The sequence below is a fragment of the Tamandua tetradactyla genome, chromosome 8, assembly GCF_023851605.1.
Source record: "Tamandua tetradactyla isolate mTamTet1 chromosome 8, mTamTet1.pri, whole genome shotgun sequence".
Lineage (NCBI taxonomy): Eukaryota > Metazoa > Chordata > Mammalia > Pilosa > Myrmecophagidae > Tamandua > Tamandua tetradactyla.
The window spans coordinates 93,910,022-93,933,306 of record NC_135334.1 but is presented as its reverse complement, the minus strand read 5'-3'; the positions used below and the strand labels follow the sequence as shown (position 1 = coordinate 93,933,306).

Sequence of the window (23,285 nt, the reverse complement as noted above, 5' to 3'; positions counted from 1 at the left end):
TGACAGCCTGTCATCCGGTTTCTTTGCTGCCTTATCAAGTCCCCAGGGCTTGGGACTCAGAGTGCAGAGTGACGTACTCTGAGAAGGTCCTCATTTTCTGCTCAGACCCCCTTTTTTTGGCCATTTCAAATCACTTTAATATACACAATTCAGTGACATTAATTATACTCACAATGTAGTGCTTCCATCACCACCATCCATTACCAAAATTTTTCATCACCCCAAAGAGAAATTCTGCACCCATTAAATAAAAACTCCCCAATCTTCACTCCCCCCAGCCCCTGGTGGCCTCTAATCTCCTTTCTTTCTCTAAAATTTGCTCATATGAGTGCAATAATGATAATTATCCTTACGTGCCTTGCTTATTTCACTGCAGCATAATGTTTTCAAGGTTCATTCATGTTGTAGCATGTATTAGAACTTCATTCCTTTTTATGGCTAAGTAATATTCTATTCTCTGTAGATACCATATTTTCTTTATCCATTCCTCTGTTAATGGCCACATGATTTGTTTCCACATTTTGGCTATTCTGAATAATGCTGCTATGTAAGCTGGTGCACAGGCATCTTTTGAGTTCCTGTTTTCAGTTCCTTTGGGTATCGTAGGACACCAAAGTGGAGTGGAATTGCCAGGTCATATGATAATTCTATATTTAACTTTTTGAGGAATAACACAACTTTTCCATAGTGGCGCCACCATTTTTCATTCCTACCAGCAATGCTCAAATGTTCCAATTTCGCCTCATCCTTGCCAACACTTGTTATTCTGTTTATTTAAGAATAATCATCCTATTGAGTATGAAGTGGTTTATCATTGTGGTTTTAATTTGCATTTTTCAAATGGGTAATGATGTTGAGCGTCTTTTCACGTGCTTATTGGATATTTATATATCTTCTTTAAAGAACTGTCTATTCAAGTCCTTACCCCATTTTTAAGTTGAGTTGCTTGCTTTTTTGTTGTTTTAGGAGTTCTTTATATTTTTTAGTTATTAAATTCTTATCTAAGATATAATTTGCGAATATTTTCTCCAGTTGTGTAAGTTTTTAAAATTTTTCTCGATAATGCCCTTTGATGCACAGTTTTAAATTTTGATGAAGTACAATTTATCTGTTTTTCTTTTTTTTTTACTCAGGCTTTTGGGGTCATATCTCAGAATTCATTGCCAACTATAGATCATGAAGATTTCTTGTCATTTTTTTTAACCAGAATTTTATGGTTTTAGCTATTGTATTTAAGTCTGTGACCTTTTCGAGTTAATTTTTATATATGGTTGAAGTGGAAGTCCAATTTCATCCCTCTGCATGTGGATATCCAATTTTCCCAGCATCATTTATAGAAGAGACTATTCTCTCTCCATTGAGTGGGCTTGGTACCCTTGTTGAAAATAATTCTCTACAGATTTGTGGATTTCTGAAGTCTTAAATCTAGTCTATCGATCTGTCCTTATGCCAGTACCACACTTTTTTTCTTTTTAATTTTCTTTTAAATATGAAAAAACACCAAACAAACGCAAACATTCGTAACTTTTGATCATTCCGTTCTACATATATAATCAGTAATTCACAATATCATCACATAGTTCCATATTCATCACCATGATCATTTCTTGGAACATTTGCATTATTCAGAAAAATAAATAAAAAGAAAACAGAAAAAAATTCATACATGCCATACCCCCTACCATTCCCCCTCACCGATCACCAGCATTTCACTCTAAATTTATTTTAACATTTGTTCCCCCTATTATTCATCTTCACTCCATATGTTTTACTCGTCTCTCAATAGTGTAGTTAAAAGGAGCATCAGACACAAGGTTTTCACAATCATACAATCACATTGTGAAAGCTATATCATTATACAATCATCTTCAAGAAACATGGCTACTGGAGCACAGCTCTACATTTTCAGGCAGTTCCCTCCAGCCTCTCCATTACATCTTGACTAATAAGGTGATATCTATTTAATGCTTAAGAATAACCTCCAGGATAACCTCTCGACTCTGTTTGGAATCTCTAAGCCACTGACATTTATTTTGTCTCACTTTGGTCTTCCCCTTTTGGTCGAGAAGGTTTTCTCAATCCCGTGATGCTGAGTCTCAGCTCATTCTAGGGTTTTTCTCAGTCCCTTGATGTTGAGTCTCAGCTCATTCCAGGATTTATGTCCCACATAGCCAGGAAGGCCAACACCCCTGGGAGTCATGTCCCACATAGACAAGGGGAGGGTGGTGAGTTTGCTTGTTGTGTTGGCTGGAGAGTGAGGCCACATCTGAGTAACAAAAGAGGTTCTCTTAGGGGTGACTCTTAGGCCTAATTTTAAGTAGGCTTGACCTATCCTTTGTGGGGTTAAGTTTCATATGAATAAACCCCAAGATTGGGGGCTCAGCCTATAGCTTTCATTGTCTGCCCTGCTTGTGAGAATATCAAGAATTCAACTTGGGGGAGTTAACTTTTCTCCCTTCTCACCATTCCCTGAAGGGGACTTTGCAAATACTTTTTTATTCACTGTTCAAATCACTCTGGGATTTATCAGGGCATCACTCTGGACAAACCAACAAAATCTCAGGTTCTATTCAAGGTTCTGTGTATGTACGGTGTTCAATTAAGCTGTCTACATAAGTTATATTAGGAAATGCACTAGTCAAAATATAAATTTTCAGTACCACACTTTTGATTATGGTAGCTTTGTAGTGAGTTTGAAATTGGGAAGTGTGAGACCTCCAACTTTGGTCTTCATTTTCAAAGATTGTTTTGGCTATTCAGGGCCCCTTTCAATTCCATATAAATTTAAGGATTAGCATTTTCATTTCTGCACAAAAAGTTTGCTAGAATTTTTATTGGGATTGCATTGAATCTGTAGACCACTTGGGGTAGTATTAACAACTTAAAATAAGTCTTCCACATTCAGGGGTGAGTCTCCCTGGCAGTGGGGAAGATGACTCCCAGGGGTGAGCCTGGCCCTGTCACTGTGGAATCAACAATGCCATCCTGACCAAAAGGGGGAAAGGAGGTTGACTGATAAAGTATCAGTGTCTGAGAGAGTTCAAATAGAGTCAAAAGGCTACTCTGGAGGTCACTCTTATGCTAACTTCAGTTAGACATTGCTACCTATCATAACCTGCCAACCCCCAACCAAAACCATTCCTGCCAATCTTAAAGAATACATTGGGCAATATATAAGATTCTACAAAGGTTCCATGTACTAGGGCTACTTTCCAGAAACCTACAACCTCCAGATGAGTCCAGGGCCAGATGGGTTCTGAAACTCAGAGGGGCCAGCCTCTCCATAACATGAACTAGTTCCATCCCCCATCCCATATTATTGACAGCCCTTCCAATATGAAAAAGTTAGAATGGACATAGCCCAAGTACCCCTAAGGCATGGCAGAAAGAACAAAGATGATGGTGGAGTTATACAAAGAAGGTAGGGTTTAATAAATGAGTATGATTGCTAAATCATTATGTTAATATTTCTTTTGGTCTCCAATACCTTAGAACAGCTAGAAGAAAAACCTAAATTGTGGAATTGTAACCCATACCAAACTCTGAAATCTGTTCAACTAATTGTGGTAGTGTGCTTTGAAATTTATTGCTTTTTTGTATGTATGCTATTTATCACAAAAAAGAAAAAAAATGAGGAATATAACATTGAAGATAGGATTTAACAAGTGAGTATGACTGCTGAATCATTATATTGATATTTCTTTTGGTCTCTAGTGTCTTGGAGCAGCCAGATGAAAAAATAAAAAACCATGAAACTGTAACCTGTACCAAACTTTAATATGTGTTCTACAACTCTTGTGAAAATGTGCTTGGAAATTCTGCTCTGGTCTTCTAGGTCTTCTAAGACACTCCTCCCCACTCCCCACATCCCCAGCATTTGGAGAGATGTTCTTCCCGTTTCCCAAGGGACAGGGAAGGACGGACAGCTGGGACTCCATCTGCACTGCTTTCCTCCACGGTGCCCCACAGCTACGGTCTTCAGGAAAGAGTCTCGGGAAGAAACAGTCACGTAGTGGGAACATCAGACAGATATCAGGTCAGATTTTGCTTTTACTGCCTGCATGTTCCTGGGCAAGTCCTTTAACCTTCCTAAACCTCAAGTATCCGTGAAATAGGAAAAAAATGGCACTGGCCTAATAGGCTTAATGCAACAAAAGCACTTGGCATGGATAGAACACATATTGAGCAGTAATTGCTCAATAAACCATATTCCTATCTCAGGAAACGAGTTGGGGAGAAGGGGTAAGCTTGTAGTCACTGTTCTGACAGTTGGTTTTGTATATTTGGGGCTGTAATTGGCTCCCGGAATTCTTCTTAGCTCTGCATCCAGGCCTAACTCTGACCTCAGGTGAGGGTTGTCCCTCAGAACCAGCCTATAATGCCACCTTATCCAACATTTATTTATTTATTTAAAGGAATCATTTCTTTTTACAAGGAAAGAGAAAGCAGCTTTATTACAGTCAGTACTGTAATAATTTTGTAATACTACTGTAAAATTTTGAGGGCTGGGCTAACTAGGGAGGAGTTGCTAGTTTCTCAATTTTTTATGATGTCTTTAGTCTATGATGCAAAGCACAGGGGGTTTCTGGCCTCCCTAAGCTGGCCACTCTTCCTGGGCCATTGCCACACACTGATTGGCCTCTGCCCTTTGCATAACTTCAGAAAGGCAGCCCAGCCTGGGAGGCTCTGGCCTTCTCATCCTTATTTTTTCAGTCAAATTGGAGAAATAGTTAGTCATGTAACATCCAGACAACAGCAGAGAGAGGCACAGGTCTCCAGGGGACAAGCCTACTCAGGGTTTTTCCCCTGCCGTGGCTCTTTGCTTTGCCCTCTCCCTGCCCTGAGTTGGACTCTTGGCTCTGCCACTCGCTATGAAAATTTGGGCAAATCACTTGATCACGTGGAACTGCTGCAGAATAGGGATAATAGCATTTTCGTAAGTTGTTATGAGGCTTAAATGTAAAGTACCATGTACCCAGTAGGTGTTCGATAAATGTTAGTCTTATTTTCTATCCTTTTGGGGGCACCTTAGGGTGTTGAACCAGAGACATTTCCCCAGAAGCTCTCAGGAGCCTAATCTGAGAATAGGGACAGCCCAGAGGAGACAGGAGAGACACGAACTGCTTCCCAAATGGCTGCTGCCTTGTCTGGACAGGGGCAGTTCTGAGACACAGGAACCAGCGACTATTCCTGTGCCTAAGAACTGAACACTTCATGTAACCGCCAATAGCCCGTTCCTCCCATATCCCCAGTCTGCATCTCAGAAAAGCCAGAGCAAGGTATAGAGGAAGGAAGACCTACCAGCAATAAGAGGGAGGGGAGGTGGTTTTCACAAGATCTGAATTGGTACTCTAGTCTACTTCCCCTGCAGGTAAGCCCCCTGCAACTTTCAGCCATCTAGCTCAAACTAGGGCAGGAACATCTCTGCACTCAACTCACAGAAACAGTGATTTCTGAGGGGAGTGGAGGCTCACACTGAACAATACTTGGAGAGTCCGTGCCTGTTTGGGGACAAGAGGGCGGGAGAAAAGCACAGGTTTCAGGGTGTTTTTGGAAAGATATGGTCTTCCAGAATCTCTTTTTTGGACCACATAGCACTAGCTGACTATTCTTCAGCAAGATCAGTGTTTACCAAATTTCAGGTATGGTCACAATGTTTGCTGTTCTTGGATAGGACACATATACTATTATTTATTTGAGAGTTTTCTTTTTATTGATTCACTATTTTGCTTAGACTCTTTTTTAGCAAAATACAGGCTCCTTGATATGTCAGTTACATTTTTTTAAATATATAACTCTATAAGAAAATTTCCCTGATACTTAAAATACTGTTCCTCCCTCCAACCACACCTCAGAAAACACCAGGGTAGCTGAAGAACTTCATAGTGGGACAATAGCTGCTTACTCAAGCCAGGAGAGAGAAGTATGAACTCAGGAACTGGCTTGCTGTGTTATGAGTAACGCTAGCTAGTGAATAAATGTTTGGGTACCATTGGTTTAGAGCAATGTTCTAGTTTGCCAGCTGCTGGAATGCAATATGCCAGAAATGAAGTGGCTTTTTAAAAAGGGGGATTTAATAAGTCATAAGTTTACAGTTTTAAGGCCATGAAAATGTCCCAATTAAAGCAAGTCTATAGAAATATCCGATCTAAGGCATCCAGGGAAAGATACCTTTATTCAAGAAGGCTGACGAAGTTCAGGGTTTCTCTCTCAGCTGGAACAGCACATGGCGAACATGGCGGCATCTGCTGGCTTTCTCTCCAGGCCTCTTGTTTCATGAAGCAACCTGGGAGGAATTTTCCTTTTTCATCTCCCAAAGTTGCTCGCTGGTGGACTCTGCTTCGTGGTTCTGGGGTGTTCTGAAGCTTTCTCCAAAATACTTCTTCTTTTATAGAATTCCAGTAAACTAGAATCAAGACCCACTTAGAATGGGTGGTGACACATCTCCACCTAATCAAGTTTAATACCCACAGTTGATCGAGTCACATCTCCATGGAGATAACCTAATCAAGTTTCCAACCGATAGTACTGAATAAGGATTAGAAGAAAACATTGCTCCCACAAGACTGATTAGGATTAAAACATGGCCTTTCTAGGGTACATAAACCCTTTCAAACCCGCACAAGCAGCCATCTTATGGGGTCTCCAGTGATGAAATGGTCAGCATTCACCTAAATATTAAAATAAAACATGACCATAATTCAATCTAGTGGACCCCCGGTTAAACATGGTACATTAACTCATATGTTTATCTTAGCTTTTTCTCCAAATTTCACTGATGTAATGAGAAAAAACACAAAAAATTAAAATCACTCTAAGTTGAAGAGACGAGAAGGGGGACAGTAGCAGACGGAGATACCAACAATTTTGTGGAAAGTTGATAACAGTGGGGACTGACACCATAGTGAAGAAGCTGAAATCTGAGTGCCTATAGAGGGAGATACTGAAGGGATGAAGGATGCATTGCTCTGTAGAACACTGCACAGGCTCAGGAATTGGGGTTAGTAGGTACCATGGAGGATAGGAGTAAAGTGGGGGGCTGAAACAAGGGGTATAAGGAAATATTAGTTCCCCAGATTCCTCTCACACCCTAACAGAATTGACCACCTCCTGTCCCCACCCCCATTGGGAATGGGAGGTTTTGCCCCAGGGGAAATGTAGTCACGGGTGTGCTGGAGTGAAACTGTAGTGTACCCCAGAAAAGCCGTGTCCTTTAATCCTTGTCAGTATTGCTGGGTGGTACCTTTTGATTAGGTGTCTCCACCCATTCAAGGTGGGGTTTCTTACTGGAGTTTTTAAAGAGGGAACCATTTTGGAAGACGCTTGAGATCCCAAACAGCCAGAGACCTTTGGAAATGCAGGAGTGAAATGCCCCTGGGGAAGCCATTTTGAAGAAACCCATAGAGAAAGCTGGCAGACGTTGCCATATGCCTTCCCAGCTGAGAGAGAAACCCGAATGTCAACAGCCCTTGCTTTGGAGTTTTAAGGTATCTTTCTCTGGATGCCTTAGTTTTGACATTTCTATGGCCTTCAAACTATAAACTCGCAACTTAGTAAATTCTCTTTTTTTAAGAGCTCTTCCATTTCTGATATATTGCATTCTGGCAGCTTTAGCAAACTAAAACAGGGGGATTCTCAGGACCAAAGAACAGTGGTGAGCAGTACAAAGTGAAGACAGGGGTGTAAGAGAATGTCCATATACTGTGCAGAGAATCCCCTTCCTCACATGTTCCCAGAAAACTAGCATCCAAGCTTATGTTCCTAGGTAGAAACCTTGAGGGTCCTTCTCTGGAGAGATTGGAAAGTTCCAAAAATACTGAAATTTGAGAAACCCGTTGTGGAAATGCAGCTTCCACTCCATCATTCTCTAATGAAGACCTCTAGACAGCCCTACCTCTGAGCTTCTAATCAGCTTAAAAGTACCTCACTAAAATGTGAAGGCCCAGCTGAAGAGTTTTTAGTTCTTTTAGAGAGTTTGGGGTAGGAATAGCTATAGGAATGTATGAGACCAAGAAACTGAAAACTGTAGTGATGTTTTCCAGAAAAGACTGAAGTTTGGTCAAGAAAGTTGAGTCAATCTTAGATTTCAAAGTACATCGCAATAATTAGTTGTAGAACAGATTTCAGAGTTTGGTATGAGTACAAGTCCACAATTATCGGTTTTTCTTACTAACTGCTCTAAGGTACTGGAGGCTAAAAGAAATATCAGTATAATGATTCAGCACTCATACTCATTTGTTAAACCTAACCTTCTCTGTATAACTCCACCATCACCTTTGATCTTTCTCCCAGTCTTTAGGGGGCATTTGGGCTATGACAATCCTAACTTTTTCATGCTGGAAGGGGCTGTTTTGAAGAGAATCTCTTTGCACCTATTGAACCAAGTTTCAAGGTTTCTCTCCTGCTATCTCAGCATATTTTCAATGGTCTTTTCTTTCACCTCAAGTTTGATCCTAATTTCTATTTAAAGAAAAACTTTTAGCAAGTAGTTGAAGTATATAGGACTTGCTTCCTTTCCCAGCATCACCAAAAAATGGAAATTCTTTCTCCCAAAATATCAAACGTAAGATATGAAAGAATTCTGGATTCTAGCTTATAGTGTTCTTTTCACTTGCAGCTATGTTTACACATTACATCCCAGGAGAAAACACAGAAATATCCTCTTTATGTCATCAAATCAGTGCAGAATTTATTTTGTAAATAGAGTGACTGAAGTAGTGAAATTAATCATAAGCAATTTTAGAAATACATATGTACAAACATAATAAATTAGTTCCTAATTAGGAGAATTCAGAGCATCATGAAAATGTAACTATTAATAAATCTATTAAAAATGAGCCACAAAACTCAGATTTGGACAGGTTTTGTTTGTTTTGTTGTGTTTTTTGCAGGGGAAAATAAGAATACCGAGAAAGCACTTTTATTTGTTCTTTGAGGGAATTTCCTTCCACTTTGGCGCCTAATCATGAAAAATGAAATCAAGAAGATGCTGCAGGCTTTCACTGTGTGGCTCAAGGAATGCCTGGATTAGCATTAATTACAGCAAACACCTAGCACTTGCCACATGCTGGGCTCTACTTCAAGTGCCTTATATATTTGAACTTACTTATCTTCACAGTAACACTATCAGTTAAGAATTACTACTGCATCCATTTTATAATCGACTTTTTTTTTCTTTTTTTGTGAAAAATAACATATACAAAAAAGAAATAAATTTCAAAGCACAGTCCAACAACTAGTTGTAGAACAGATTTTAAAGTTTGGTATGGGTTACAATTCCACAATTTTAGGATTTTGCTTCTAGCTGCTCTAGGATACTGGAGACTAAAAGAAATATCAATTTAATGATTCAGCAATCATATTCGTTCGTTAAACCCTACCTTCTCTGTGTAGCTCCACCGTCACTTTTGATTTTTCTATCCCACTCTTTAGGTGTATTTGGACTATGGGCATTCTAACTTTTTCATGTGGGAAGGGGCTGTCAATAATATATAAATAATAGGGAGATAGAACTATCTGATGTTCTGGAGAGGCTGGCCCCTCTAGGTTTCAGGACTTTTCTGGTCCAGGGTCCCATCTGGAGGTTGTAGGTTTCTGGAAAGTTACCCTAGTGCATGGAATCTTTGTAGAATCTCATATATTGCCCTAAGTTTTCTTATGATTTGTTGGAATGGTTTTGATTGGGGTTTGGCAAGTTATGATAGGTAGCAACGTCTAACTGAAGCTTGCATAAGAGTGACCTCCAGAGAAGGCTCTCGACTCTATTTGAACTCTCTCAGCCACTGATACTTTATTAGTTAACTTCTTTTCCCCCTTTTGGTCAGGATGGAAGTGTTGATCCCACGGTGCCAGGGCTGGACTCATCCCTGGGAGTCATCTCCCATGCTACTAGGTCCATTTTATAGATGAAGAAACAGAGGCACAACTAGATAAAGTAAACTGCTCAAGTTCACACAGCTCATGAGTGATGCACTAGAATTTGAACCCAAATAGCCTGTTAAGCTGTGCTCTTAACAGCTCTGTTATATCGTGCCTCTGTTGCTGCTGAGGTGACAATAATCCTGGGAAGGCCTATTGGATGCCAGAGACAGAACACTAATGATAGGACCAAAATTTACAAGAATTTGGCTCTTGCAGAAATAGGACCACTAATGGATACTTCTCTGGGGAGGAATTCCTTTGTCAAGGTTTACACAGCCATCTCTTCATCAGAAAAATCTTGGAGTACAAGTTAAAAATAGAATGACTTTTAAGTGCAGAAAAATGTCCCTAAAAAATGCATTGAGCAGTTAAGTGGTTACCTCAAGAGAGTTAAGATTTGCGGGTAGCGGTAGACACTTTGTTTTCTATACCGTAGAATTACTCAAACCTTTTTAAAAAAGTATAATGCTTTTAGAATATCTTTTAAGATGCACATTAATGGGTAGTAATCTTGCATTTGTCATCCTCATTTCATTACTCCTAATTATGAAACACTTAGATACGAGAATCAGAGAGGAGTCAAGGCCTTTTAACTTGAACGCACTAATGATCCTGATGGAAGGGCAAGTGAGGTTAAGTGTAGACATTGCTGTGATTGCTATTTGTTGATTTCTGTCAACCCAGAAAAGTAAAATCTAAGCCAGAATTTTTCTTATACTTCAACTCCAGCCCATTCCTGGTATCAACCATCTCACCAAATACAGCAAGTTATGCATGGTCAGAGGGGGTTTTGGTGATTTCCATGCTGTGCTCTAATGGGGGGTGGTAGAAGCTGTATCTGTCTCAATAGCTGCAATTTCATCTTTGTCACATGTATTGGGAGTCTGTGAAAGACTGTATGAAAACAGAATCCTACAGTTATAAAGTTTGAAAACCACTAGAAGACAAAATTCCCAGACTTTCTTCTATGACTTTAACGCACACTACAAATTGGGATAAAAGCTACAAACTGAACCCTGATCCAGGTTCTAGGCAATGTTCCAGCTCTGGACAACTTAAGAGCTTAAAATAGCCGAGACTCCCCTGGCCTTAAAAGCTGGGAGAACAGCTGAATCTCAAAGGAGCTAAACTGGGAAAGGGCAGAGGTAATGCACTGAGGAGTCCTGTGCAAATCTCCACGCTGGAGACAGCAAATCTAAGTTTAAAATGGGCAACTTTCCATTTCCAACTTTCCAGTGCCATGTCAGCTCCAGAAAAATTCAATTTACTGGATTAAACCCTTAGTCTGGATGAGTGGGTCACTTTTCTAGGTAGAGATGGTAAAACATTCGTTTATCTTCCAGACTAAAGTGGAAGCACAAGGTAACCTACTGATTTTACAGTACAATTCCAAAGCAGACTACCACCACCACCTTTATGCTGCTTTCCAGAAGAAACTCATTTTCTTAGAGGAGTGTTATCACTGTATTTTCAGCTTGTTCTATAGCTGAGACCCACTAGGTAGTCTAAACTTATAATGTGATTTGCCACAAATGAAGCACAGAGCAGAATCAGAAGCAGGAATGACAGGGCAGTCATCAGAAAAACCAGGCAATGTAATCATACACGGAGGAGTCCTGTGCAAAAGCTCCCAACTTAATATCTTATCCCTAAGCAACTGTGGAAGGCTTAACAGTTTAGGTTAAAACCCCAGTTCTGCCACTTACTTACCATATGAAATTGGACATTACCTTTAAAAACTCATCTCTAATCTGCAAAATAATCTGTAGTTATCTACCTGCGTCATGGTTTGCTGTATGAATGAAGCAAGATATGGCAGATGTGCTTGGCACAGTGCCTAATTTATAGTAGCCCTCTACCAGCAGTTGCGGCTGTCAATTTCAATAATCGGAAGATGGGGCCTTAGTAGGCCTATAAGTCTACCAAAGCTCATCTTAAAAAGACTACCAGGATCAAATATTTCAAATAACAAGCTAGCCATAAAACTGACAATTATCTCTGGTGGGATCACCCTTGCCTCCTTTACTATGAGACTTGGTCACATACAAAGCTCCTATCTTAGGAGTATCTTTACTCAGCTGTTATTTGCCAGGACTCCACTCTAATTTGGACCTAGATTTCAATCTGGATTATTACAAAAGTCTTTCAGTTTCTGACTTTGCTTAGCTGCTAGAATCTTTCATTTATTTTTTAAAATAAAACAAAGCCACCCAGAGGTAACAGTCTCTTCAAGAACATCAATCAATTTCATTCCTCTACCCCATAAGGTTAACACTCCTTTCCAATATGAAGTTAAAATGGTCATTGCCCAAATATCCCTGAAGATGAAGAAAGATCAAATGAGAGGGAGGTGTAATTGAGAAATTAGGATTTAACAAATGACTGACTGACTCACTATAGTTATTTTAGTGTCTAGTATTTTAGAATAGCCACAAGTATATACCTGAAATTGTTGAACTATAATCCAGTAGTCCTGAATTTCAATGATTATATTTAAAAAAAAAGTCAGTTGCCCATGTTTGTATATGGATCTACTTCTGGATGTTTTATCTGTCAATACTACATCATCTTAGTTAACTTACCTATATTCTTAGTCTTAAATTGGGTAGACTGCAATATTAGTGGTCAATAAGAGGGAGGAACGATAAGGGGTATTGGATTTTGGTGTTTTCTTTCTTTTTCTGAAATACTGCGAATGTTCTAAAAAAAATCATGGTGATGCACAACTATGTAATGATACTATGAACCACTGATTGTATACTTTGGATGGATTATACAGTGTGTGAATATATTAAAAAACAAAAACAAGGGCAGTGCAATGGTGGCTGAGCGGCAGATTTCTTGCCTGCCATGCTAGAGAACCAGGTTCAATTCCCAGTGCCTGCCCATCATTAAAAAACAAAACAAAACAAAACAAAACACAAAAAACCCAAATGCACAAAAACAACTTATTATATTGCTCAAAAATTTCTCCCAGGTCCCCCATGCCTGAAGGGTAAATCTGAATTTTTAATTTGAAATACAAGACCATTCACAATAAACTGTTTTCCCCAGTCTTGTCACTCACTCTCAGCATTCCAATCTAATGAATTAATTTCACTAACACACTAGGGTCTTTCAAACCCTCACACCTTCACTGTGTGGTTTCTCCCACCTAAAACAAATGAACATTTCTTTTCTATCCTGCAAACTCCTATTCAAGCTTGACAGTTTAGCTTAAAATGTTACCTCTTTAGGGAAGCCAACCCCAATCCCCCCAAAATTTGCCTTTTCTTCCTTTAGGCGCCACTGTATTTGTCACAATTTTTAAGACTATTTTATTTGTTTACATCTATCTTTCACAATAGACTATTATTCTCTTCCAACATGGTTCTATGTGTTCTGTTACTACTGGTCATGATAGTTATGGTGATGAGATAATGCACTTGAAAAGCACTTTGTAAAACACTAACATGATATATTATTACTATGTTGATCTGAAGGAGAAATGGGGAAATGAAAGCAGAAAGTGACATTGCCTCTCTTTCCTTTTACTAGCTCAAGGTCTGAACAGTTTTTGATTTGTCATTATAGGAAAGACAACTTGTAATAATAGCTTTAAAAAAGAATGAGTAGCCCTTGTGCAGCCCACCCAAGTAATAACAGTAGACCACAAGAAGTGTTACAGTGAAAAAGTATATAAGTTTTACTTTTTTGTGTAATTTTAAACTTAAGACATCTGAAGTCTTAGATAAACAGTGCATTAATCCTATTAGGAACAAACTATGGCATGGATTCCAGAAACAACAGCATACCGTTTTGTTTGTTTTTGCATTTAGGCTTTGCAGTCACTATGCATTAGCTACTGATCGCCAAAGGTAGTAAGTAACAATCAGAGATAAAGAAAAGGAGATATGAGAAACATCTTTTATTTCTTCTACAGAGATGAAAATAAGTAAGATTTCTTATATTTCTCACTCATAAGATTTTTAAACTCTTAAAAATGCAATTTCTTCTTTTTAAAGCACATGCCATCTTAAAAAAAAAATCTTAGCAATGTACATTTGCACTCAAAGAAAAACATGCAGCACCATTGTCTTCTGACAAAATTCTGCATAAAAATCCCACACAACTCTGCAAATATGTTCCCTCTTTATCATTTAGGGATCCCAAACCACAAACATTCAGTGCAATATTTATTGTTTCTTATTTCCGTAGGAAACACAGGACCAAAGATGTCTTCTGACTATAACTAATTCCTGATGGCTGAGCAATAGTATTTGCTTTATTTTAAAGTACTTTTTAAAAAACTTGCTGATGTAAGGTACAACTAGAATTTAGTAAAACTTGAGGATTCAAGTGGAGGATGGAGAAGAAATACTGAAGGTCTACCCTGTGTCATAAACTTAAGAAAAAAAATTCACACAGGAAAAAAAAAACTCAGATTTTATCAATGCACCCTTTAAAAAAGTGTTTTGTTTTTTTTTGTCTTTTTAAATTTCTGAAAGCAGCTTAATGTGAATCAAAAGCAGTTCCTGAGTAACTGCAGTAAACAGTGTTTTTTTTCAAATATATATATATATGCAACTTAGCTCATTTTGGTTCTGCCTTAATTTACCTCCCCAGTTTTTAGTTTAACCACAGTTCCTTTCCTCCTTTCACTTCACAATGTGCAAGTACAATACGCATCAGCTTCAAAAGTCCACATGATGCAGATGTTTCTTGTAACTTCTGTGTGATGATCTGCACGTCAGTCAGGTCAGGTTTCCAGAGTTACTGCAGATCAGAGTTCTCTTAATCTCACAAAACCTGTGAGAGTCATAGTCACTTCACGTTTTCTTCATCATGCGCCGTGACTGCCACGTGTGGAGCTTGTTGTAAGCTGTCTGGAGCATCTCTTCTATGTGACTTACTAACTGAAAAACACAGCAAGACACATAAACAAGTATGCAATGCTGGGAAAGTTAATGCTTAAGACCCCAAACTGGCACAAACTTTGGAGTGTAGTTTCCAAGCTAATTCCTAGTTGATAAGGCAGCAAGCCCACTGCAAAGCTGTTATCAGACACATTCTGTACATAAAATAGTTAAGAAAGGTAGAAGTGTGCACCAGAGAGGCTTGAAGGTCACCTGCTCTGATTTGCAATGGCTGCTTGTCATTAACTAGCTATAGGACAATACGGCAGTTCTAGGTTCTTCTGCTGTCAAATTAGGGGGTTAAATGAGCTCAGGTTCAGATTTTCTAGATCTAAACACTGGTCTGTCAACAAAGACAGGAGGGTTCAATCAACACTATCTTACAGAACATTTGAAAAATGCCTCACTCTCCTGAACATCTTGATGCAGCAGATCTGGGGGTGAGACAAAGGACTCTCTGATTTTCACAAGTTCCTGCCATTAATTCTGATGTGAAGCATTTTTCTATGTTCTCTAGGGTATTTTTCAGCTCCAATATTTCTGGATTTCAATGTTAACTCAGATTACAGAAAACCTAAATGGTTTTGATGCTTCACACAAGTACTATGTCACATTACAGGCAAGGACAATAGATCTTTATTGAAGAATTTTGCCTTTACATGGACGTTAAGTAGGAGTCAACATGACCACATGGCTTTGAGCTGATAAAGACTCTTGAGGAAGAATATCTCTGTAATATCTGTTTCCTTGGAAGTAAATAGAGATTACGTGATTGAAAGAGAGGTTAGTCCACAAGTGAATTCTGGGAGGGCAGGAAAGGAGATTAGAAAGTCCTAAATCCTTTTAGCTGTGTCAATGACTCAGATACAATCTGAGGTACAGAGTTACAGAAAATAAACAAACAAAAATCCCTGATTTATCACATCTATTGTAGTTAGGTTAACTTAGCTCTGACTAGGAACTATACTGAATTTATTCTTGTTGATGAGCAGCAGTGGCTCTACAGTACCATTTAGAAGAGGGGAACACCATATGTCCCTATAAGGCTATACATACAATCCTTTACAATACTCTGCTCCAGGCAATTATAATCAATTGAGATGAATCAACATGAGTGGAAATCTATTTGCCATTCTTGCTCTGCTGTAGGAAGATACTACAAACTTTTTTACTGATTATAAGGAATATTGTTTTATATTTTCAGAAATCCTGGCTAGAACTTCTAGGGAATAGTTAGTACAGATCTTATTGATAAAAATTACCTTGTGTGGTTGCTCTACTCTGCTTCAAAAACAATGCTAAAAGTCATAAACACTCACTATTACCCACTGACCCTCTTTACTATAAACAATCAGGGAAGCTGAAGCCAGACCATAATGGAGACTGTTCTGCTCCCTATCATATAGTGGTAATACTGCCCCCTTTCCTAACATTGCTAGGTTTGCACACATATATGTATATATTTAGACATATAAGGCATGGAGATTATCACAAATATCTGGTTAGTATTTACCTATAGAGGAAGGAGTATACAGTTGGATAGGGGTACTAAGAGGATTATCTGTGATACTAGCAATGTTCTATTTCTTATTCTGATTGGTGGGTACACATATGCATGTTTGTTTGGCTATTTAAAATAAAAAAATATTTTTAGGCACTCTTCTGAATAGATGATATATTTTACAATTAAAAAATAATACATCCCCAGTGCCTGCCCATGCAAAAACAATACAAAACAAAAACAAAACAAAAAAACCCAAAAAACAATACACCAAGTAACAGAAAAAAAATAGTACGTTTTACTCAAAAATAATTTCATCATTTTACTACAAAGAGAAAGAAAAATCAGGCCCACATTGTTGTCTTACATTTGTGCTTAAATACTGTCTTCGAATTTTTTCTTGGAATGGGCAGAGTTTTGTCACTTGGAATCGTTCCAAATTGCTTTTCATCTTCACTACCTGAAAAAAATTGAGAAATAATAGATTGCACAGAAATCTCAAACAACCCATAGAGACCAAGAGAAAGATACTTCCACAAAGGAATGTTATTTTTTTTTCAGAACATTAAAATTGGCTTCGAGAAGCAAGTACCTATTGAATTTAAAGTGTTTTTTTTTTAAGCTTATTATTGTATAATAAAACATATATACAAAGCAAAGAAAGGAAAAAGCAACAGTTTTCAAAGCACTCTTCAACAAGTAGATACAGGACAGATCCCAGAGTTTGTCATGGGCTACCATATCATTATATAAGATTTTCCCTTCTAGCTGCTCCAAAATATAGGAGGCTAGAAGGAATATTTTTAGCATCACAATTGATTTTTTTGTGAAAAATAACTTATATACAAAATAGCAATAAATTTCAAAGCACAGCACAACAATTAGTTGTAGAACAGATTTCAGTTTGGTATGGGTTACAATTCTACAATTTTAGGCTTTTATTTGTAGCTGCTCTAAGATACTAGGGACTAAAAGAAGTATCAATTTAATGATTCAGGAATCATGTTCGTTTGTTAAACCCCACCTTCTCTGTATAACTCCATTATTACCTTTGATCTTTTTATCCCACTCTTTGGGCATATTTGGGTTACGGCCATTCTAACGTTTTCATGATGGAAGGGGTTGTCAATAATATAGGGTAGGGAGATGGAACTATCTGATGCTCTAGAGAGGCAGAGCCCTCTGGGTTTCAGGATTTATGTGATCCAGGGACCCCTCTATAGGTTGTAAGTTTCTGGAAAGTTACCCTAGAGCATGGAACCATTGTAGAGTCTTATGTATGGCCCTAGGTGTTCTTTAGGATTGGCTGGAATGATTTTGGTTAGGGTTTGGCAAGTTATGACAGGCAGCACTGCCTAACTGAAGCTTGCATAAGAGTGACCCCCAGAGTACCTCTTGACTCTATCTGAACTCTCTCAGCCACTGATACTTTATTAATTAACTTCTTTTCCCCCTTTTGGTCAGGATAGAATTGTTGATTCCACGATGCCAAGGCCAGACTCATCCTTAGGAATCACCCCTGGATGCCATGTCCCAAGTGGGGGGAGGGTAATGATTTCACTTACAGAGTTGGGCTTAGAGAGAGTGAGGCCACATCTAAGCAACAAAGGAGGTCCTCCAGAAGTAACTCATAGACATATAAAGGTTTATTTTAAATAAAAACATCTCTATCCACAACAGTAATACATGAAGGTTATATAAAAATTTTAAAAGAATGTAAAAAGAAGAAAGTAAAAATATAATTATTATATTCTGCCTCTCAAAGATCATTAACACTTTGGTTGATAATTTATATCCTTCCAGATATATTTTGTGTATGTGTGAAAAAGTGTATAGAAAATAACCAGTACATACTATTTTAAAATTTTCCTTAATACTGATATTGTAAGCCATTGATTGTAACCATGACAAGAATGCTTGTGTCAAGAATGTATGTCTGTTCATTGTTTATAACAAAAATATTTTTTAAATTAAAAAAAAAATTTGACAATATATTGTGAACATTTTTCAATCAATATTCATCTATGTCATCATTTAACAACTCAGCTAATACTGATCATTTTAAGTTTTTCGTACTTCTGCAAATGAATAGGTGAAATATGCTCTCTCACTATAGCTTTAAAATCAATTTATTTAGGAGTTCTAACATTTCCTCTTAGGCTGAGTTGGCCACTTGTATTCTTCAGTGAATGCCCAGTAAGCCTTTTGCCCATGAATTTTAATAGGGTATTTATTTTTTTCTTAAAGGTTGTTTATAGGAGCAATCTATATAATAAGGCCCTAAAGAAAAGGAGGGGGCATACAGGATCTGAAGGTAACATAAAGCAACATATCAACTTCTGCTCTTGGGTGGCAAACCCAAGGTACGGGGGTGGGGGGTGGGGGGGGGCGGGGTCCTGCTCTAGAAGGATTTCTCTCTTTCTTTATTGTGGCTGTGTTTCTACAAAGGCTTGACTGCCTTTGGATACAGCAGCAGGTATCCAAGAATTGCAATCTGCATTCTCAGGCTGCAAATGCCCCAGACAAAGGCAGAAATGAGCTTGTTTGAGAGCTTGTCTGGAGCCTGTGCCTTCCCCAGGAGAGGGGTGGGGCCAAGCTCATGTGGATTTCCTCCCTCAAGGAATTTAGAGCCCAGGGTTTGGAAAATTGAAGCAATTAAAGCCAGCCTACAACCTCTCCTCTGTCTCCACCATGCCCCCAGCAGGGAGAGTCTGTTGAAGTTTAAGGTACCACATCACCTTATGCTGGAGGGCCCCACAGGAAGAAAAGTGCAACATACTGGGCAGGACAGGAAAAACACAGAGTCCAGAGACTTCATAGGAAAGCCTTTCAACCTGTTGGGTCTCACCCTCAGGGAAAACTGACGTGGTTGAAACTTTCCTGCTAACAGGAGGCCACTTTGGTCTGGGAAAATCTGGCTGGGGTCCATAATATCTAAGCAGACTCTGCTAAAGGTGAGGGGTGGGAAAAAGTACCATATAGGCAGAGCAAGAAACAAGAAAACAAGAACTGAAAAATTCTGCTCTGTTAAACAAAACCTAAGCTAGTGGTCCAGAATAAGCTGAACTGAATGTCAAAGAACAGATAGACAACAAAGTAATCCAACAAGAAAATGCTAGGTAAAAGAAGGGAAAACAACCTCCAGAATAAACTAATTAAGGTAATTAAATGCCTAGTTGCCAGCAAAATATAACGAATCACACTAGGAAAATAGAAGGTATGGCCCAGTCAAAGGAACAAACCAACAATTCAAATGACATACAGGAGTTGAAAAAATTAATTCAAAATGTTTAAACAGACATGGAAAACCTCATCAAGAATCATATATCAATAAGTTGAGAGAGGATATAAAGAAAGAGGGATGAACAAAAAGAAGAAACTGAATGTCTGAAAAAACAAATTGCAGAACTTATGGGAATAAAAGGCACGGTAGAAGAGATCAAAAAAAAAAACAATGGAAACCTACAATGTCAGAATTCAAGAGGCAGAAGATAGGATTAATGAACTGGAGGATGGAACATCTGAAATCCGACAAGCAAAAGAAAATATAGGGAAAAGAACGGAAAAATATGAGTAGGGACTCAGGGAACTGAATGACAACATGAAGCACACGAATATACTTGTTGTGGGTGTCCCAGAAGGAGAAGAGAAGGAGAAAAACTAATGAAGGAAATTATCACTGAAAACTTCCCAACTCTTATGAAAAACTTAAAATTGCAGATCCATGAAGTGCAGCACACCCCATATAGAATAGATCCAAATAGACGTACTCCAAGACACTTACTAATCAGAATGTCAGATGTCAAAGAAAGAGAATCTTGAAGCAGCATGAGAAAAGCAATCCACCACATACAAGGGAATCCCAATAAGACTATGCATAGATTTCTCAGCAGAAACCATGGAGGTGAGAAGTCAGTGGGACAATATATTTAAATCACTAAAAGAGAGAAACTGCCAACCAAGATTTCTATCTCCAGCAAAACTATCCTTAAAAAATGAGGGGGAAATTAAAATATTCTCAGGCAAAAAAACACTGAGAGAATTTGTGACCAGGAGACCAGCTCTGCATGAAATACTAAAGGGAGCACTAGAGACAGATATGAAAAGACAGAAGAGAGAGGTGTGGAGAAGAGTGTAGAAAGGAAGACTATGAGTAAAGGTAAAAAGAAGGAAAATTAGATATGACATATAAAATCCAAAAGGCAAAATGGTAGAAGAAAGTACTACTCATGCAGTAATAACACTAAATGTTAATGGATTAAACTCCCCAACCAAAAGACACAGACTGGCAGAATGTATTAAAAAACAGGACTCACCTATATGCTGTCTAAAGGTAACACATCTTAGACCCAAGGATAAACACAGGTTGAGAGTGAAAGGTTAGAAAAAGGTATTTCTGCAAATAACAATCAGAAAAGAACAGGAGTAGCTATACTAATATCCAACAAATTAGACTTCAAACGTAAAACAGTTAAAAGAGACAACGAAGGGCATGATGTATTGATAAAAGGAGCAATTCAACAAGAGACTTAACACTCATAAATATTTATGTACCAAGCCAGAATGATCCAAAATACATGAGGCAAACACTGAAAACGCTGAAAAGAGAAACAGACACATCTACCATAATAGCTGGAGACTTCAATTCCCCACTCTCATCAATGGACAGAACATCTAGATAGAGGATCAGTAAAGAAACAATCTGAATAACACAATAAATGAGCTAGACTTAACAGACATTTATAGAACATTACACCCCACAAAAGCAGGATATACCTTTTTCTCAAGTGCTCATGGATCATTCTCAAGGACCGACCATATACTGGGTTGCAAAGCAAGTCTCAATAAATTTAAAAAGACTGAAATCATACAAAACACTTTCTTAGATCATAAAGGAAAGAAGTTGGAAATCAATAATAGGCAGAGGGCCAGAAAATTCACAAATATATGGAGGCTCAACAACACACTCTTAAACAACCAGTGGGTCAAGGAAGAAATTACAAGAGAAATCAGTAAATACCTCAAGGCAAATGAAAATGAAAACACAACATATCAAAATTTATGGGATGCAGCAAAGGCAGTGCTAAGAAGGAAACTGCCCTAAATACCTATATGAAAAAAAAAGAAAGAGCAAAAATCAAGGAATTAATTGTCCACTTGGAAGAACTAGAGAAAGAACAGCAAACTAACCCCAAAGCAAGCAAAAGGAAACAAATAATGAAGATTAGAGCCGAAATAAATGAAATTGAGAACATGAAAGCAATCAAGAAAATCAGCAAAACCAGAAGTTGGTTCTATGAGAAAATCAGTAAGATTCATGGACCCTTAGCAAGGCTGACAAAAAGAAGAGAGAGGATGCAAACAAATAAAATCAGAAATGGAGAGGAGACATAACTACTGACCCCACAGAAATAAAAGCAATAATGAGAGGATACTACAAACAACTTTATGCTAATAAACTCGACAATGTAGATCAAATGGACAACTTCCTCGAAAGTCATGAATAACCAACACTGACTTGAGAAGAAATACAACAAACCAATCACAAGTAAAGAAACTGAATTAGTCATTAAGAAGGTCTCCAAAAAGAAAAGTGCAGGACCAGATGGCTTCACATGTGAATTCTACCAGCATTCGAGAAAGAATTAGTACTAATCCTGCTCAAACTCTTCCAAAAAAAAAAAAAATGAAGAGGAGGGAAAGCTGCCTAACTCATTCTACGAAGTCAACATCACCTTCACACCAAAGCCAGACAAAGATATTACAAAAAAAGAGAAAACTACAGACCAATCTCTCTAATGAATACATACGCAAAAATCTTCGACAAAATCTAGTAAATCAAATCCAGCAGCACATTAAAAGAATTATACACCATGACCAAATAGGATTCACCCCAGGTATGCAAGGATGGTTCAACATAAGAAAATCAATTAATGTAATGCACCATATCAACAAATCAAAGCAGGAAAATCACACGATCATCAAAGCAGAAAAATCACATGATCATCTCGATTGATGCAGAAAAGGCATTTGACAAAATTCAACATCCTTTCCTGTTGAAAACACTTCAAAGGATAGGAATAGAAGGGAACTTCCTCGACATGATAAAGGGAATATATGAAAAACCCACAGCAAGCATCATACTCAATGGGGAAAAAATGAAAACTTTCCCCCTAAGATCAGGAACACGACAAGGATGTCCACTATCACCACTGTTATTCAACATTGTGTTGGAAGTTCTAGACAGAGTAATTTAACAAATAAAAGAAATACAAGGCATCAAAATTGGAAAGGAAGCAGTAAAACTCTCACTGTTTGCAGATACTGTATGTTGAAAAACCAAAAAAATCCACTGTAAAACTACTAGAGCTAATAAAAGAGTACAGCAAAGAGGTAGGTTACAAGATCAACACTCAAAAATCTGTAGTGTTTCTGTACACTAATAATGAACAATCTGAGGGGGAAATGAAGAAAAAAATTCCATTCACAATTGTAACCAAAAGATTAAGTATTTAGGAATAAATTTAACTAAAGAGACAAAAGACCTATACAAAGAAAACTACAAGAAAGTGTTAAAAGAAATCACAGAAGATCTAAATAAATGGAAGGGCATACCATGTTCATGGATGGAATACTAAATATAGTTAAGATGTCAATTCTACCTAAATTGATTTACATATTCAATTCAATACCAATTAAAATTCCAAAAACTTACTTTTCAGAAATGGAAAAGCCAATAACCAAATTTATCTGGAAGGGAAGGGTGCCAATAGCTAAAATTATCCTGAGAAGGGAAAATAAAGTCGGAGGTCTCACGCTACCTGACTTTAAGGCGTATTATCAAGCTACAGTAGTCAAAACAGCATGGTACTGGCATAAAGATAGATATACTGACCAATGGAATTGAATAGAGTGTTCGGATACAGACCCTCTCATCTATGGATGACTGATCTTTGATAAGGCAGTCA

At 38.0% G+C, this 23,285-nt stretch overlaps 1 protein-coding gene and 1 long non-coding RNA gene across 5 annotated transcripts in view; one reads left to right on the top strand and one right to left on the bottom strand.

Annotated features, from left to right (window-relative positions):
• Window positions 1-23,285, top strand: part of LOC143644763 (uncharacterized) — a 39,667-nt gene that overhangs the window by 11,482 nt on the left and 4,900 nt on the right. Inside the window, exon 3 of one of the 2 annotated variants that reach the window (XR_013156851.1) lies at window positions 3,836-4,036. The exons of the other annotated variant lie outside the window; for it this stretch is intronic. This is a non-coding gene — a long non-coding RNA (uncharacterized LOC143644763). The remainder of the gene's footprint in view (window positions 1-3,835; window positions 4,037-23,285) is intronic. 2 annotated transcript variants of the gene reach the window in all.
• Window positions 13,583-23,285, bottom strand: part of GTF2H1 (general transcription factor IIH subunit 1) — a 58,220-nt gene continuing 48,517 nt past the window's right edge. For 2 of the 3 annotated variants that reach the window (XM_077114174.1, XM_077114173.1), the window contains 2 exons: window positions 16,685-16,777; window positions 13,583-14,816 (listed from right to left, as the gene is read on the bottom strand). In XM_077114174.1, coding sequence (XP_076970289.1) covers window positions 14,730-14,816; window positions 16,685-16,777 — 180 coding nt within the window. In that variant the 3' untranslated portion in view covers window positions 13,583-14,729. The remainder of the gene's footprint in view (window positions 14,817-16,684; window positions 16,778-23,285) is intronic. The other variant, XM_077114175.1, reaches the window with a different exon arrangement.